Source organism: Camelina sativa, chromosome 13, assembly GCF_030686135.1.
Source record: "Camelina sativa cultivar CO46 ecotype springtype chromosome 13, ASM3068613v1".
NCBI classification, from domain to species: domain Eukaryota; kingdom Viridiplantae; phylum Streptophyta; class Magnoliopsida; order Brassicales; family Brassicaceae; genus Camelina; species Camelina sativa.
In genome coordinates, this window is record NC_141892.1 from 21,355,544 (window position 1) to 21,373,397 (window position 17,854).

General features: G+C 37.9%; 3 protein-coding genes across 10 annotated transcripts; 1 reads left to right on the forward strand and 2 right to left on the reverse strand.

Moving 5' to 3' along the window:
• Positions 1-1,507: 1,507 nt before the first annotated feature.
• LOC104737065 (FACT complex subunit SPT16) lies at positions 1,508-5,667 on the reverse strand. Of its 4 annotated transcripts, none has more exons than XM_010457159.3 (3): positions 5,446-5,667; positions 5,180-5,241; positions 1,508-4,967 (listed from the first exon to the last, which is right to left on the reverse strand). In XM_010457159.3, the coding sequence occupies exon 3, from the start codon at positions 4,936-4,938 to the stop codon at positions 1,708-1,710; it is 3,231 nt and encodes a 1,076-aa protein (XP_010455461.2). In that variant the 5' UTR covers positions 4,939-4,967; positions 5,180-5,241; positions 5,446-5,667; the 3' UTR covers positions 1,508-1,707. The 4 variants fall into 4 exon arrangements, with proteins under 4 accessions (XP_010455461.2, XP_010455462.2, XP_087336170.1 ...); XM_010457160.3 differs by having other exon boundaries at positions 1,508-4,938; positions 5,446-5,634; XM_087480044.1 differs by lacking the exon at positions 5,180-5,241 and having other exon boundaries at positions 1,508-4,938; positions 5,446-5,620.
• A 2,884-nt stretch (positions 5,668-8,551) lies between these two features.
• On the forward strand, positions 8,552-10,027 carry LOC104737067 (ankyrin repeat-containing protein BDA1). Its single transcript, XM_010457162.1, is given in 3 exon segments — positions 8,552-8,870; positions 9,006-9,674; positions 9,774-10,027. Coding segments are annotated over 3 exon segments (1,242 nt in total).
• Positions 10,028-11,489: 1,462 nt separating this feature from the next.
• On the reverse strand, positions 11,490-17,224 carry LOC104737068 (serine/threonine-protein kinase BLUS1). 5 transcript variants are annotated; one of them, XM_087480926.1, is made up of 21 exons: positions 17,069-17,224; positions 16,730-16,961; positions 15,919-16,173; positions 15,697-15,821; positions 15,544-15,588; positions 14,803-14,884; positions 14,673-14,741; positions 14,412-14,582; positions 14,265-14,330; positions 14,112-14,180; positions 13,925-13,996; positions 13,549-13,826; positions 13,308-13,429; positions 13,120-13,214; positions 12,884-12,940; positions 12,702-12,800; positions 12,541-12,595; positions 12,399-12,454; positions 12,225-12,292; positions 12,078-12,129; positions 11,490-11,956 (listed from the first exon to the last, which is right to left on the reverse strand). In XM_087480926.1, exons 1-21 carry the CDS (start codon positions 17,095-17,097, stop codon positions 11,912-11,914), a joined length of 2,142 nt encoding a protein of 713 aa, XP_087337052.1. In that variant the 5' UTR covers positions 17,098-17,224; the 3' UTR covers positions 11,490-11,911. The 5 variants fall into 5 exon arrangements, with proteins under 5 accessions (XP_087337052.1, XP_087337054.1, XP_087337053.1 ...); XM_087480928.1 differs by having other exon boundaries at positions 14,412-14,592; positions 17,069-17,200; XM_087480927.1 differs by lacking the exon at positions 13,925-13,996 and having other exon boundaries at positions 17,069-17,222.
• Between the last annotated feature and the right edge of the window lie 630 nt (positions 17,225-17,854).

The window sequence follows — 17,854 nt, forward strand, 5'->3', positions numbered from 1 at the left end:
ATAAAATCACAACACTTTCATTTACTGCGGCAAATCGGCCATTTTCATACCCTACCTAATATTCTGTGTTCAATTCCTATGTAAAGTTTAACGTTGTGTATATTTATACATTAAGTAACCAAAATTTCAAATTCATAACTCAAACTTATAAAGTTGTGTCAATCTATAGCTAGGTCCTGACGGTGTTAAGAATCCATTATCGATTTCTTATGTGGATGCCATATGTTCAACGATATCATTTTATGCGACAAAAGAGAAATTTTTTTTGTGAAAACAACGTCGTTTATCTCTTCTTCTTCAACCTCTATTTTTTCCTTCGTTCTCGTTTCTTGACATTATCTTCAATTGCTCAACGAAGGCCATTAATCTTCTTTGTCAGTTTTGTCTTTCATTTGAAAAAAGAAAATCTGAAGGTTTTGGAATAAATAAGATTGAGCTGAGTATAATAATGTAATCTAAAATCTCAGCACATTAAGATAACGCGTTTCGAATTAATAACAAAAATTCCAAATTTTACATAAGCAGCAGATCCACTATTCTGAGATTAAAATGACAAAGTTTTGAACATGATGGAATCAGAACCAGCTAGACGAATCCAAGTAACTCGATTTTTAAGATGAGGTCAAAATATTAGGAAATCGAAATTGAATGACAACCCATAAAATTGGAGTAAAAATTTCATGCACCCCTATAGATTAATACATAACCAGGGGGAATAAACACCCAATCAAATTTAGGTAGGAGATGATGAAGACATCTTGATCAACACTTACCAAATCAAAAACCTAAATTTTCTAAAATCGATTTTGTTTTTTGTTTAGAGGCTGAAGAGGAAGAGCTAAACGACATCGTTTTGATAATTTCTTTTGTTTTGCCTCTTTTCATATAAAAGGATGTAATTGAGCATGTAAGCAACCGCTAACAGATTCTTAACGCTGTTAGGGCTAAGGTATAGATTGGCACAAGTATATAAGTTTGGGTTGTGAAATGGCCGAAATATGAAATGTAGGAATTGAATATAACCTTAGGTAGGATATGAAATGGCCGATTTTCCCACTTACTGGTGAAGTTAAAATACTATTTTAGCGAGGACAAAACACGTAAAAATATTCATTGGACCCCAACTTGTGGAGCAGTATTGTCTTGATAAGGAAGCAATAAAATAAGTGTTCTTGTGCCTTGTCCGGCTCACCACATGGCAGAACCAACCCTCAACTTTTCAAACTCTTACACGTTAAAAGTCGATCTCACACTGCTAGCCACGTTATGAACCGGCAGTTTGGAACACTTTCGCCGAACCACACCCCTGCACTCCAAGAGACTTGGAAGAGTTCTTGCTAAATAAGTTTTTGGCTAAATTGGCTAAACCTTTTGAAAGATTTTATATATATATTTTTCTTTTCAGTGGTCTCGGGTAAATGCTATAATCTCAGAATGGTGTTTTTCTTAGTTATTTTTTATAAAACGACTATAATTATTTTCCTAGTGCATAGAATTAAATTAATAATGATCTAAAGCAGTTTTTTTATAATACAAAAGACTGATTTAAAAACCATAACCAAACGATAGTTTTTGTTTGCTGTGAAGTTGAACAAACAAACAAAAAAGAAACACTAATTAATTTTTTAACCTGGGAAAATAAAAGTCTGGTTTCGTTTCATCTCTCTAATGAGAACAATGATAAGCATTCGAGACGTCTGATCCTTTTCACCTGTGCTTGCTGCGCTTTGATGGTGGCATGTTCTTCATACTGCTACTGCCGCCTCCACCGCTAGTTCCAGACCGTGATTTCCCAAACGCTTTCAACTTCCTTCTCTTCCTCTCTTCCTCACTATCAGACTCAGCTCCATGCTCTCTGTCTGCATTACTAGCTTCTCTCTCCAGTTCATCCCAAGTCTTACCTTTCTCTTCCTCTGACTCTTGCTCTGAGTCCTCCTCTTCTTCATCCTCTGACTCCACCAGTGACTCACTCTCTGAGGCCTCATCCTCTGACTCAGACTCAACCTCCACATCTGATGGTTCATATCCTTTGTCTGACTCCTCAGAGCCCCCAGATTCTGAATCACTTCCGTCCAGATTTAAAAACTCCCATCCTCCATCATCTATGAAGCTCTGCGGATCATCCGTGATCGTCTTCAGGATCTGTCTCCAGTTCAGATTCAGTTTGCTCTCGTAGTACTTTATATCTGTAGTGTCAAGCCACTCCTTTATCCCCTCCAGTGAACTTGTGGGAACTGAGTCAACCCTGAGAACATCCTTTTTGAAGTCCTTGAAAATGATGGCCATGTCAAAGTTCTTCTGCCCAAACCCAACTCTCTCAAGATTCACAATCTCAATCTCACTCAGACTGACCACGAGGAACGGGTATTCTATGAGCTCAACTAAGCAGCTGGAGGTCGGTATAATGAATGCAGATGTCTTGTGCGGAACACCATGGAACCCAAGCTCTCTCAGAGGTTGATCAAACTCAAGGTCCAGACTTGCAAACTGGGGTAGTTGCCACATATCATTGACCCGGTTTGCAAAATGATTGAAATCCATGTTGATCTTGTTTTTCCTATCACGCTCCCGCTGTTCTTCATCAATCTCATCTGGATCATAAGCTGATCTCCTCCCACCACCTAAAGACTGCACAACATCCATTACCTCCACATAAAACTGGACGTCCTTTGTTTTCTTGGTTCCTACCATGATGTGGTTGTGCAAATGAAAATGAAGGAGGGTGATCATCTCCTTCTCAGCTGGCTGGAAAAACGCGTGCTTTATGTTTGCAAACAGGACATCCACACGCTCGTCAGGCCTGGTCGTTGAATACCTAAAACCATTGGCATGAGCTTCGAGTGTCCCAGGAATCTTCTTGCGGCCACTGAAAGGCGGACGGATCCACAACTCAGACAATCTGAGGGGTTTGAACTTGTTCCCTGCAAGCTGAAGTTTCTCCTGTGTTACCAATGTCGCCCTTTCAGCTCTCTCTGACTCCCGGGCCATGACTTGCCGTCTGAGGGCCTTAATATGCTGAACTATTTCACTGCTATGCCTTGAATCCTTGGTCCGGAATGAAACCTCCTTGAGGTAGATAGCACCCTGGTTTTTCAAAGAGTTTGAATCATGAGGGTTGAAGGGTGTACCGGGGACATTGAAAATGATACGGATGTAGCAATTCCTGTTGGTATCTTGATTGCCTGACACTGTTCTTATTGTAGCCACATGGAATGGGACCAAGCTACCATAGATGGGCAACAATACAGCCTCGTTCTTCGTATCAGTCTGGATTTCCAAAGACCGAGGTTGGGGCATGTCGTTAACATTCTTGTAGGCAACCACATCAGCTGAAGTCTTTGAAGCAGACCGGCTGTCTCCCGCCCCAGACCTATCACCAGCAAGCCTTCTGGCGGTTTCTTCATTTTTCTGGCGTGCAAGCTCTGCCTGGTGCTGCTTCCGTAGCTCTTCTTTCGACACCACATGATCATCTGATCTGAGAGCTGTCTTGGTAATGTAGTTCTCCGAACCGCTGATCTTCGGCTTCTTCCTCGGTTTCTCTTCTTCTTCATCATCTTTGAAGGAGTAAGCCACATCCTTAACAGATTTAGAGCACTTGGTTAAAAGCTCCGCATTCTGTTCCGTGACGAGAACTGTGTCAGCTAGCAAAAGTGAGAATTTCCTGACTTTGCTGCGGCTTTCTGACTCACACTCCAAGTTCTGGAAACCAAGAGACACATTAAATGCCATCTTCGGTCTCAATACTTTATCATTCTTTGCATTAATATTTAATCCTGACTCTCGGAATTCAAGACCGATACCAGTCCCAGCAGATTTAGTTAGCTTGTCAACCAACTCAGGGGCATTCTTTTCAACAACCGAAAGGGCAGCTTGATAGACAGCATTGATCTTTCTTCCTGACCTTAAAGCATTAATAGCAGCCTCATGTGCCTTGAGAAGAACCTCATAGGCCTTGATCTGGAGAGAAGTTGCATCTATTAGGTACGTCCTGGCAACATTTGAGCAATAACTATTATACCGAGCACCAACAGCACATAATATGACACTCGCTGGATCATAAGTGAGAAGTTCATCATTGCTTGCAGCACTTGGTTTGAGATCAAACTTGCCTCCGCTTTGAAATATAGGAGGGTAGCATATGTCAACATTTTCTGCCTTCAGCCTCACACTGGCCTTAGTCGGCTCAAGTATGGCTTTCTCGGTGAGATCCATCAAAAAAGAGTGGGTGACGTCTTTCTCCTCATCAATGACTCCTTCAAGGTTTGGGACAACAACATTTTTCATCACACTATAGGCTAGATATGCAGCTTTCTTCACACACATGACCTCAGTATCATCTTTAACAGCAAAAAGATCAGACAGCCCCCCAGTTATATCTACGAACAGGAAGTTTGCATTCTTTAACCTCTCAGCCCACGTCTCTAGAAGCTTACCTTCAGGGACCTCACGAGCAATGTGTCCTACAACTTGTGAATCATTTCCATCACCCCGGGATAGATCATGGATGGCACGAAATATGGCATCCATCAGCCCTGTTCCATCATCACCCTTGGGCTTAACATGCATAACAACATCAATCTTCAACTCATCATGTGCAGCATTCTTCACAACTTCAAGTAGAGATGCCTTGTTCCTGCTACACAAGATGTGGATCTGTTTTGGGGTAAAAACCATTATCGTATCTGGAAACTCATACCCAAGAAGCCAAATATTCAGCGCTGACGATTTCAGGTAGCGCAGATCATCAGAAGCAGGAGGGGTAGCAATGGCAAGAGCGTCCGCAGATCCCCATAGGTCTGCACTGTGCTTCTTCCAGTGTTCATACAAGGCTCTTGCACGTGAGATAAAGTTTTTAACATCTATGGAGTAAGCATTCCCAGGTTTTGGAGGCACTCCTCCACCAGGAGCTCGCGCATTACCATTCCGAGAGTCTGCCATCTAAAGAATCCCAGTAGCAAATTTATCAGCTGATACAAAAGTAATATAATACTCAGAAACAAGAAAGCTTATCATAATCGCAAGAGAGATGCACATAAGACTCATTCGGAAGACAACTTAACACACATCTCAATCAAATCTAGGGTTTCAAAGCTTCAAACTAGGTCTAAATTTGTAAGTAAAATCCACCAAAATTAACACCCAGAAATAAAAATTAGAGTAAGGAAAAAAAAAAACCCACCTCGATTAGAATCAAATAAATCACAAAAACAAGCGGCGGCGCGAGAGGAAGCAACCGAAACCCTAGAAATCGAAGAACGGAAAAAAAAAAACGTTCAATAACTTCGTCTAATGAAGCGAAATCGAAACAGATCGAGTTAAGAACACGGTTATAAACGAAGAATCAAATCAAAGAACACGGAAACGAGACGGAAACAAGTTGAATCGTAGATTAAAAACAGTGAGAAATCGAAAAAGGGGGAAAACAAAAAAATCAAAATAGTTTACCCAGAAGGTTCGTAACGGAGGACAATAACGTTGTAGCTTCACACGACGGCGGTTTAGGCCGAAAAACAAGAAGAAGAACAAAAAAAAAAAAAAGCTCCGGCGAGGCTCTCTCCTCTAGAGAGAATGGGGGAAGTAAACTAAAGGTTACCAAAGAATGGCTCTTCTACGAGGCAATTCTGAGAGTGGAACGTATATTTATTTTGATTATGGTGGGCTTTGCTTAGTGTTAAACACCCACTTGGGCTTTTATGAAAAAATGAATTATAAAGGCCCACTAACTGAATTTTAAGTAAGTGACTGTGAATTTTTCATTTGCAAATCACGTGAAGTGGGGAGTTATTTCTGTCAATAACGTGCTGTATGAAAGCACATGTTGTTTACAAAATTAGCATCCATTTTTAATGTTCTTTTGCAAACGGAAGAGAAATAAAGTTAATAAATAAATTATTCTACGAGAGCGATACACAAAAAATAGCAAACTTGGTTCTAAATTTGGCAACGATCTTTGCTTTTAAACTTCTTGAGTTCTTGTATATTTGTTATGAGAATAATAATAACACATATAAACAAATTACTTTGATGTTATAACTTATAAATCGGTCGCATTAACCAAATAGCGCTAAACCACACTAGATCACACACAAAAATAATCGGATTACAATAGTTTTTGTTGTTTGTGGTATTAAAAGTTGGGAAATTGGCAAGAATGACTAAGAAAAAAACACTAAATTAAATAACTAACTACTCTAACTATAGATCTAGTATATTTTCTATATAATATATAATATATACTATATTAACCCTATTATATCCATCTCTACCACTACCATATCCACCCTATTACCACCAACCACCCTCCTTCTACTTCCTAAAACCACCTCCTACCACCATCACACCACCTCCAGCTGTCTGACAACTGTCAGAAAACCGCCGAAACACCGCCAGACTACCGCCGGACAACCGCTGGAGTATCGCTGAACCACCGCCGGAGTACCGCCAGAGTTACGCCGGACAACCGCCAGAGTACTGCCGGGACACCGCCGGAGTACGCCGTAACACCGCCGGACCATCGACGGACCACCGCCTGGCCACCGTCCACCACCACCGCCGTCCACCCATATCCACCACTATCCTTAATCCATAAAATCCAAAATAGTAATTTACCCTACCCTTACTCCTTCTAATTTTTTTGAATAGATGGCTAAATTATTTGTTAGTTTTTTTTTTTGGTTACCCAGCAAATTCACCCTTAAAAGTTTTGAATTAACATATATCAAAATCTCAAAGGAAACTTTTTTTTTCCTAACTCTCATTATGGAGTTGTTTTCTAATAATTTTGTTTTGATATTTTTGATATCTCGTTGTATTATTATTATTATTTTATGTGAGAAACAAGGAAAAGGTTTCCTTGTGTTTATTCAAAGACTATATAAAAATTACAATCGGACGTGCTGTGGGATGGCATGCCCGCGAGCATCCTCATCAAAAATAAAACCAATATCACGCGGACTACACTCTAAAAATTGAAAATCTAATGGTAAAATAAAAGCATAGGAAGTTAGTCCATCTGCAAGACAGTTCGATTCTCTATATACATATGATATCCGGACTCTGCAGTCCTTAGAAAGAAAGTCATGGCATATACGCACCAGAAAAGCTAACGGATGCATCTCGCTGATCCTCGTAGTTAAGAACCTCACCACCAACTTGGAATCCAACTCAATTTCCACAGCCCTAATATTCTTCCCCCGTATGATATTTCTTTGTATTTTTTATTTGGGTACACAATAGTTTGAAATTCTATTTTTTTTTTAGATTTTAGAAGTTCACACTATCAATACGAATCATAAAATCGTCAACTTTTTGAGTGTAGTCAATAAAAATCATTAAATTTCATATTTTTATACTATCTAGTATATATATATATAAATGATCTATCTTGTTAAGTGTAAACACCTAGACCGCCTAGATTCACTATTCAGATGACGATGGATGCAACGATGTTCAATTACCACCATAGGGTTTATCCAGCTGCACATCTATAAGTCCTCTAAACTTCAATACCTATAATCCAAAAACAAACACATTTGAGTCAGAGATGAGAATCATCGATCACCACTCACCTCACCAGTGTCTCGAAAAAACATTCGAGCAGCTAGCTTTCTTGTCTTTCCGACCAAAATCTTGCTTAAACGTAAATCTCCATAAAGACTACTTGAAAAACGTTCTTTAAGATACTGAGCCAAGGCTCTGCAAATGTTCAATAAATGTTACAAGTTAGAACAGAAAGATCAGTATGCTCTTAAAGACATGGTTTTTAGAATTTTATACCTTGTTTTCCTTGGCAAAGCATGGAGTATATACAAAACACGCGAAAAAACATGACAACAAACCTCTTCCAACACTTCAGGAATAGCTGAAATCTCCAAGCTTCTTGGTCTAGGCAGATCCTCTTGAATTGTGGAAGTTGAAGGCTCTGTTCTATAATATCTTGTCACCCAAGTTTTAGGCTGAGTGGTGAAGTCATCAGTTCTATAAGGTGAAGATCTTGGAGGTGGAGATAGCATTTCCTCAGGGACATTATCATGGCTTAGATATTCAATTCCTATGTCGTCATTACTGAATCGCAGAGGAGACTTTGGTTCTGTTGTTACCGACTCTGCATGCTCGGTTTGTGGACTTACAAAGTCTTGAACATCTTTAGTTTGCTGGACTGTACTGTCTAGATCAGTGGAATCAGGAACAATATATTGTTGGATTTTGTTTTTTTTTGTTGTTGTTGTTGTTTTTGCCACTAACTTTGGGTGCAAATAGTTTGACATGACAATTGGGATCTGTGTGGGGGTTGGTAGGATCTGTTATGGTTTACTTAATATTGTAGTTTCCTTAGAGAAAACTTTTGTAGTCTCTTTCTGATGAGTGTTCCTCTAGTGAATTTGTCATCTATGGGCTTTAGCCAAAGTAAAATCAAATTCATTCCATTAAACAAATGATGGGTCAAGTCAACATCAAATACTTGTTCAAACGATGCCATAGATTATATAAGTAATGTGCAAGTTATTCTTTATTGAAGGAAAAGAGTTGTTTTTTCCTGTTATTTGACATAATGGATCCAAGATTGATCGTAGCCACTCAAATCGGAAGTATTGATAAATTGGATGCTCATATCCATGAGAATCTATACATTCTTGAAATCTGATGCAATGCCTTTCAATCTTTCATTAACACTCCTCTTCATGTAGCTTCTGCTTCTGGGAACCTTGCTTTTGCCATGGAGCTGATGAATTTTAAGCCGTCTTTTGCTAGAAAACTTAACACATATGGGTTAAGTCCATTACATCTTGCTATAGATGAAGGTCAAACACGGTTGGTTCTAAGTTTACTCAAGGTTGATCCTGACCTTGTTCGCCTCCGAGGAAGAGAAGGTATATAATTAGGATGACATCAAATATCTAGTTACTAGACCAACTCATATAATTTGTGTTTATGAATCGTTTTGTTTTCTTGAATTGATCTTTTGCTACTGTCAAAGGTTGAAATAGTTTGGTGTTGACTATAAGGTACGACGCCGTTTCACCAAGTAGTGAGAAGAGGAGAGACTGATCTTATGACAAAGTTCCTCTTAGCTTGTCCTGGTTGCATTAGAGATGCAAACGTGTATGGTAAAACCGCTCTATACATAGCGGTTTCGAACAATAGACACGAAGAGCTTGAAGTACTTTTGGGATGGGTCCAAAGACTGCGACAAACAGACGCTGAATCACTAGAGATGCAATTTTTGAACAAACGTGATCAAGACGGCAACATAGCCTTACACATAGCAGCATATCAGAACAAATTCAAAGTAGTAAAGCTCTAGGTAAAATGTTCGGCAGTTAACCAAAACATCCATAACATGATAGGTTTAACTGCCCTAGTTATCTTACATAACCAGAGAGATCATCACTCGAACAGTAACATCGAAAACATAATCCAAAAATGGGGAGGTAAGAGTGGAGACTCTCTACCGAAATCCAAGAAAGTGTCGGAAATCTTGAGGTCTCCCATTAGTTTCATAGAGCATTTGTTCATGCAAACAGCGCGGTATAGGAACTAGACCTTCGAAGGAACACGTAGCGCGCTTCTAGTGATAGCCGCACTGATAATTACAGCTACTTATCAAACAGCTTTGCAGCCAGCAGGAGTTTTATACCAAGAAAATGCAGCAGAAGAAATTAAAAAGACTGTTGGTACTGTTGTGATGAGTCATAAATATTTCTATCTTCTTAGGGGTGTGAATAGTATGGCTTTCGTTGGAGCAATGTTCATGACATTTTGTTTGTTACCAGCTGGTGAAGGCTATGTATGGTGGTTTCTATGGATAGCAGTGCCATTGTATGTTTCTTTCTTGGTTTCAATGTCGGTTATATCTCTAGATACAATGTGGTACTTCTCGGCTAGTGTAGGTTCGGTTATCATCGTTGTTTTTGCTTACATTGTTGTGTTTTTCTTGCTGTGAAAACGGTCTAAGAAGGTACCTGGAACCAGAAGCGAGCTGATTCTTGAAGGCTTAACAACTCAAGATTTAGCTAAAGGATCATAGGTGAAAGTTAAGATTGTGTAGCTTTGATTTTATTTTATATTGTTTCCATGTAATAAATCTCTGAAAGAATTACTCAGATGTACTCCAAAAGTTGGTTTATTCCTAATATCTAACAATTTTCTAAAAATTGCTTAAATACTTAGTGTTCAGAGTCTAATTACAATTTACCCCTTGGTTTATTTTTTATTTTTAATTCCAAAAATATGAAAAAAATACACATCAGCAAATGATTCCACGTCATTATTGACAGGGAACGTCTGATTTATATTATTTCACGGCTGAGTTATAATACTTAAAGAAGACGAAAGGTCTCGTAGATTTATATGACGGCTGAGTTATAATGCTTCGTGGCTGACTTATTAGCCGTTTCATCTTTCCTCGCGTTCAATCCGTAATCAACGAGAACAAGCTTCACAAGCTTGTCGTGCGTTGTTTCCGCATCTATCTGCACAACTCTACACCCTCTATCATCGGTGTTAAATACATATTTGTGTTTCTTTACCTAATTACCAAAAACAACAATTAACGGAACTAGATCCATGAAAAAAATGAAGAAGAATGAGAAAATTAAGAAGTGAAGAACAAGGTGAAGAACAATGTAAAGAATAAGGTGAAGAAGAAGGTAAAAAACTTCACTTTTGATCGAGGTGAAGAAGATGGAAGTCGAAGGAACGACGTTTCGTATTTTCGGAGAAGATGATGACATGGATGATGCGTCCGAAGTGGCAAGTCAGCCACCAAACAAATTATAACTCAGCCATTAATTAAATCAGCCATCAAACAAATTATAACTCAGTCACAACATGAATAACATTACAGTAATTAAAAAACAAAAAAATGGTTGTCAAATTCAGCCGCTTAATCAACTGAAAATATGTAACTCAGCCATATCGTTAAATAAGTCACCCGTAACTGAATGATATTCTAGTAATTAATCTTTTGCTACTAAGTTAGCCTTAAAATGGCTGAGTTGTACGATAAGTCAGCCGTTTTTCATAACTCAGCCAGCCGGAAAAAGTTAATTCAGCCGTGTCGTAGTGATAACTCAGCCAAATTTTTCACAACTCAACCATCGGGTGAAAAGTCAGCCGTAATGACGGCTGGGTTATAGCATAACTCAGCCAGATTTCACTAAGTCAGCCGTAACACTTGGCTGAGTTATACTCTAAGTCAGCTGTCCGCTCTTACTCAAATGTTTTTTCCATAAATCAGCCGCAACATACCTATAACTCAGCCGTCATTACCTCTGTAAAAACGTTACGGCTGAGTTATTTAATACACGTCAGCGATTTCTGACGTGACAATGACATTTTTGTAATTACGTTTTCTCCGGTAACATAAACCAAGGGCACACTAGACATTTTGAAAATACCCGAACATTCCTAATAATAAAGAAAAGATTTGTTGATTCTGGTAATATTACCTAATTTGGAGTACATCTCTATAGAGTATGAAACATATCTTTGTAACAAAGGAGCAAACTAATTCTTAGTAAAGAATCTTGGCGGATATAATACAAATACACCAAATCAGGTTTCATTTACAATCCACAAAAAAAAGGTTGAGAAGTCTATATTAGTCACATATGAGACAATAATCTTAACTTAAACTGTAAGGTTTAAAATTTTAGATCAAATAAACAAATACACTTTTTTCCATGACCAAGAGCTTTCTTCTCTATTTATTCTCTCTATATGTTTTGTTTCCAACTTCTTCTGTCAGAAACAAATGGCCCATGATGTCTGCTTCTGCACATACAGAACAGAACCAAATCTGTCCTTTTTGCTTTCATGATCAGAGAGTTCTCCGGGTTTCTTAGTGTACAACATATACTCTTCCCTTTCTCCTAAAAGCTTCTGTGAAGTAAGCTGTTCTGGTCCCCAATTACAATTTGTCGCGACCGGTGATTGATTTCAATTTCTGCTGCAGCTGTAGATAATAAACACAAGAGGTGTTTGAATGAGTATGATTCAGAAAATAAGATTTTACTCGATGTGGTTTCAGTTTCAAACATCTAGTTTATTCATGAGATCAAAGTGTGGTAACTTACTTGGATCTGTTTTGATTTTTCTTCTTCAAGTTCTTCCGTTAACTCTTTCATCCTAAAGAAATCGAGTTTAAAGACGCAATTAGTAAAGACTTACACCACAATGATCTCTACTAAGAAAGATTTGATAGCTTGGAAAAGAGGAACAACCTAACTCGCAGCTCGGTTATCTTGGTAAATAGTAACCTCTCTCTCTCAGAAGCTGTGAGTTCGACAACCTGTGATCCAACGATAAAGGCAAAGAATGCGAAGGACATGATTACGAGACTGCATAATAGGTCTATGTGAGACAATAACATTAATTTTGTTGATAAAACTACTTACGGTTCCATTGCTGTCAGATCCTCGAGGCAAAGGCGGCAACTTTCCATTTTGAGAACCTATAACAAGAATGAGAATTAATCAACTGTCAAAAAAAAAAGTTCATCGTTATAACAGACAAAGTGGTAAGACGTATATATCTTACCATCTGTTGTTTCAGCAGCTTGTTGTAAGGTATTCAGTAGATTCATAATTTGATCCTGAAGATAGAGAGTTCCGTTAAGACAATACATAACTTGAGGAAATCATACAATCAAGTTAAACTCATGTCTCAATGTGATAATGTTCATAAGTTTCTCTTCTCACCTGCTGTATTGAATTTTGGTGGAACAAATTTTGAAGATGAGGCATGATGACTGAGGACGCATGATGAGTACTAGATTCCTTGATAGGCATACCCGTTGGCTGTTAACGGAAAAATAAGATTGTTATGATAAGACGACATAAATTTTCCTGATTAAAAGAACTCTTTGTGGTAGCAAACATACCATTTTAGAATCAAGTAACCAACTCCCAACACTGGCAGATTTCCTCAACGGGGATCCCTGTAGATTAAAGAGTACGAATTTATCAGTGTTCACTCTACATTAAAACGCAGAGACTACCAAGAAACTCGTGAAGATCGAGACTGGACTACACTTAGTGGAATATCCTAGGTTAGGTTGGTCTGGTTAGTAACTTTCAAATAAAAACGAATGTGAATAGCAGGAAAAGATATGCCCACCCTTGCAAGATCCAAGTTCTCTGATGTTACTGAAAATCTTCCTTTGATTTGAACCACATTAGCCTTCGACTTGTCATCTATGGAATCACGGAATCCTATACAAGATGGACAACCAACGCTAAGTCAACTGCAGTAGAAGAAACTGAAATTACTAAGCAGCATGAAGATCGAAAATGTATTTTCCTAACCTCCAGAAGATTTGATAGGAGCTGAAAAACTGTTAGCCGAAGCACGATTTGGAAGATTCAAAGGACCACTAAAGCTTGGAGCCCTCCGAACTGATGGCTTCAGCAGCCGTTCACTATCAGACCTAGCAGATAGCAAATTTCATATTAGCGCATTAGAAAGTTGTGAAACAGAGAAGCTAATCTGAAGTGGTGGATACTGTAATCCAATGATCTCTCAAACAACAATTAGCTAATGGCGAACCTTTCATAACTAGGACCCTTCTCTGAGTCTGAATTGATTAACACGTTACCAGATGAAAGTGGTCCACTATGAGTCTGGCGTCTCACTGGCTTACCCTTGGCCTGTGGAACGTCTTGTTCTGAACTTGGTGCCGCTTGTTCCACAGAAGAAGCAGTTGAATTGAGAGTGGATTTCTCTTCACGGATAGGTTCTACCACGACAGTATCTGAAACTTTTTCCTTCCCATTCATGTTTTCGGATAGCAGTTGATTACCAGATACTTGCCCTCTGTCATTCACCTGCAATGTGTTTTCCAATTAAGTTCAAACCACCATATACCATGAGAGTGAAGAGTTATAAGATATTTTCTCTAAAAACTTCTTAGCAAATTACTAGCCTTATTATGCAACTGTTGGCCAAAAGATTCATCTTCTTCCCTAGTCTCTGTTAGAATATCGTCATCATCTAGCTATTGCACATAAAAAAAAAAAGATAAAAAGAAAAAGTAAGAACGGATTATTTGACGGAAACAAATGGTTTCACAAATGGCATCATTTAAGAGATACCATCAAAGCATATCTTACCAAGGATGCTTGTTCTTTCAAATCTTCGATATTGAAGTTCCAAGCACTTACTCCTCTTTGGTACTCACTCTGATATGAAAAATAACATTTTTATAAGCATTCTGCAAGTCGAGTTTTAATAATAATATCAAACTTGTGTTGTGTGTTTGTCACCTGAGATATAGCATCCTGGTCGGCAGAGGCCATTCCTTTCAAAGCAATCTGTGCAGCGTCCTTGGCCTGTTGTGCAATGACTCTATCACTAAAAGAAGAACAGGACGAGTGCTGCAAGATCGATGAAGAGAAAAAAGTATGGCAAACCTGAAGAGCTTTTACGCGAGTCCAAAGAGGTGGTAAATCGGCAAATAGTTTCTTCACACAAATCTCTGGAGGTTTTGCATTCTTGAAAAATGAGTGTTTCAACAACTTTTCAGCAGTTGGCCTTTTTGTTTGATCTTTCACTAGACACAGTGCTACCAACTCTTTAAAGGACTGGGCACAGCTGGACGTCTTCTAGTTAGAACAATCCTTGAAATGGAAAGTAATCAAATAGGAATATTTACCTAGGAAGAAGCAGCGTACCTTTGAAAACTTCTTATCACGGTCATAATCAAGGCCAGGGGGTGCGTTTTGAATAGTCATTAAGAGTACCTATTACCAGGAAAAAGGAATCAGATCTTTTCTCAATACACACAAGGAAATAAATGAATACCTTCATAGGGGGATATTTTGAGAAAGGTGCATGACCGTGAGCCAACTCCAGCGCCGTTATTCCAAAAGACCAGATATCAGCCCTGTGAGGATGGTGCATAAGACCAAACCAACCAATAGCTGTTATTGCATTTCTTTGATGCAAACAGTTCCTAAAGATTTTCAATATCATTTGACATAGAAGATACTCAAATGATAGTAACTTTTAAACATCTGTGGGACTGAAACAATCACAACACGATCTAGACCAACTAAAATCAGCAGCACTCGATTTTGAGAAGTTGGATGACACATATACCAAATTCAACTCACTGCTATATTTAACAAGGGCCATGAAGAGAAGTAGAGTATATTATCTGACACTTGATATCAAAGCATAAACTGATAGTAACACTTAAACAGTTGAGGAGCTGAAACAATCACAACACTATCTAGATCAACTAAATCACCGGCACTCGATTTTGAGAAGTTGGATGACACATATACTACTGCAGATATATAGAGTACATTTAACAAGGACCATGCAGATAAGTAGCGTATATTAGCTGGCACTTGATACCAAAGCATAAACTGATAGTAAATTTTAAACAGCTGTGGGGATGAAACAACAAAAATCAGTAGCACTCGATTTTGAGAAGTTGGATGACACATACCAAACTGAACTAACTGCTATATTTAACAAGGACCATGCAGAGAAGTAAGAGTATATTAAATGGCACTTGGTATTAAAGCGTAAACTCACTTTGAATTGTATCCACTTCCTGGCTGCAAGACTTCTGGTGCCATCCTAAAAATTGAAACAAGATATGACACATCAACCGTCAAGAAAGCGTCAAGTAGAGAGAAAATAGTGAAGCTTAAGAAGACCGAAATGAAGAAAACTACAATAACCAACCAGCACGGAGTACCAACAAATGTGTTTCTTGCACGTTGCCTATCACCATTGTCAAATAAGCAAGCAGAGACACCAAAATCACCTAGCTTAATCTCCCCAGTGTTATCAAGAAGTATGTTTCCAGCCTAATACACAAGATACCAAAAGAAAGATTTGAATACATGTCATGGCTCATAAATGGGCATACAAAGTTCAAAAGTGAAACAAAATAAAAAAACTGACCTTAACATCTCGATGGATATGCCCTTGTCTATGAAGATAATCAAGAGCTTTAAGTGTTTCTTTAAGCATAGAACATATAGCCGCCTCTTCAAATCCATCAGGATACGCCGCCTTCATAAGATGCAAACACGAACCCTGAGCCATAAATGGCATGACAACCCAAAGATAATGCTCAACAGAAAACGAACAAAACGACTTTATAACATTTGGATGGTCAATCAAAGTCATAGTCTGAGCCTCCCTCCTTATATCATCCTACAAACAACCAAAACAAAACATGAATTTTCGAAAAGGGAAAGAGAGATAGAGATCTAAATAACTCTCCCATTTGATCTCAAATGATAAAACCAACCAAAACCCCAAAACACACAATGGAAAGATGATCTACAATTAATTACACCCGCATATATAGCATAAGGATTAGATTCACTAAGACTAATAAACAAATTGGTCATAACACATCAAACAAGATAAAAACTTTATTGTTACAACGAATCAAAGTTTCAATTTATATGATTGCAAACACATGATTCTCAAAACACACAACAAAACACAAAATGGGAAGATGATCTATACAATAAGTACACCCGCATATATAGCATAAGCATAAGATTCACTAAGACTAGTAAACAAATTGGTCATCACCCATATCAACAAAGGTGTTATTGCCACAACGACTCAAAAGTTTCAATTTTTATGATTGCAAACACACAACAAAAACAAATCTCCCTCAAATTCAAATTCGAAGCTGAAGCTAAACTCAAAAACAAGAAAAACGAAGAATCAAATTAAACCAAAGAGAAACACAAACCAGATTGCTATTGCAGCGATCGAGATCCAAACATTTGATAGCAACAACTTCATTAGTGGGGATATAAATAGCACGACGAACAACAGCACTAGCACCATATCCAACTTCTTCCATAAGTTTATAATCTTTAGGGTTTACAGAGAAACCTCTCATCTTCGTCCCACCACTACCACTACCACCGCCACCACTAGTACTCGCCATCTTCTTACGTCGTCTCGAACCCAAGACAGCCCTAAAAAGAACACCACCAAATCCGTCTTGAGAAATAAAAAGAAAAAAATCAAACAAAATTAGGAAAAAAATCTTGTGAGTAAACAAAAGAGAGACTAGAACAAGTACTCTAGCACAAGACGAAACCGAGACACCATTGAAATTGACAACAACAAACAAAAAAAAAAAAATCTAATTCTTTTTTTTTGTTTGCTCTGTTCTTCTAAAAGTTATTTTTTTTTATTTTTTTTTATTTTGTTTAACATTTTTATTGTCTGATGAGAAAACGCGATTTGAGAACCGAGAGAGACAATGTATGACGTGGCAATTATGACACGTGGCTACAGTTTTGTAAAAATTTTACGAGTGAAGAGACATTATTGACCAATGACTTTGGTTTTGGGCGTTGATTGAATAAGAGATGTAATGAAAATGAATCTTATCTATTTTTGTCAAAGAATTTTAATTAATGTCCCATTGTATTATATAAATTATTAGAGATTTTTTTTCTCTTTTTTTTCAAAGAATCTAACCTTAAGAGATTCTAATTTGTTTTGTCTATACAAAAGTTACGGGGACATTTAAAAAAACATTATTTTTTCTCCACCACCAAACCACATCATTTACATAAGGGATCACACCTGACTCCTCTATGAACAAAGCGCTCCAACACATGGAGGAAACCAGAAGCAACCTGCCAGAAGAAATGTTGAATTTTTGGGGAAACTTCAAGTTCCCAAGCCTGCGCCCTAAGAACCGTACACGTCGGTCTATATACCAAAAGTTACATATTTATAATATACAAAATGATAAAATTCTAATATCAAACTCTCAAATACGAAATTATATCCCCTTAAACCTATACCATAACTGTAAAATAGAAAATTCAAACGTAAATAAAAATTATTTTAACAT

Coding starts and splice junctions, on each gene's coding strand:
- LOC104737068 (XM_087480924.1), bottom strand. CDS start 17,097: ATGGTGTCTCGGTTTCGTCTTGTGCTAGA. Junction 15,822..15,918: donor ATATCCATCGAGATGTTAAG/GTCAGTTTTTTT, acceptor CTTGTGTATTAG/GCTGGAAACATACTTCTTGA. Junction 12,941..13,119: donor AGAACTTGGATCTTGCAAGG/GTGGGCATATCT, acceptor TTTAATCTACAG/GGATCCCCGTTGAGGAAATC.
- LOC104737065 (XM_010457159.3), bottom strand. CDS start 4,938: ATGGCAGACTCTCGGAATGGTAATGCGCGAGCTCCTGGTGGAGGAGTG.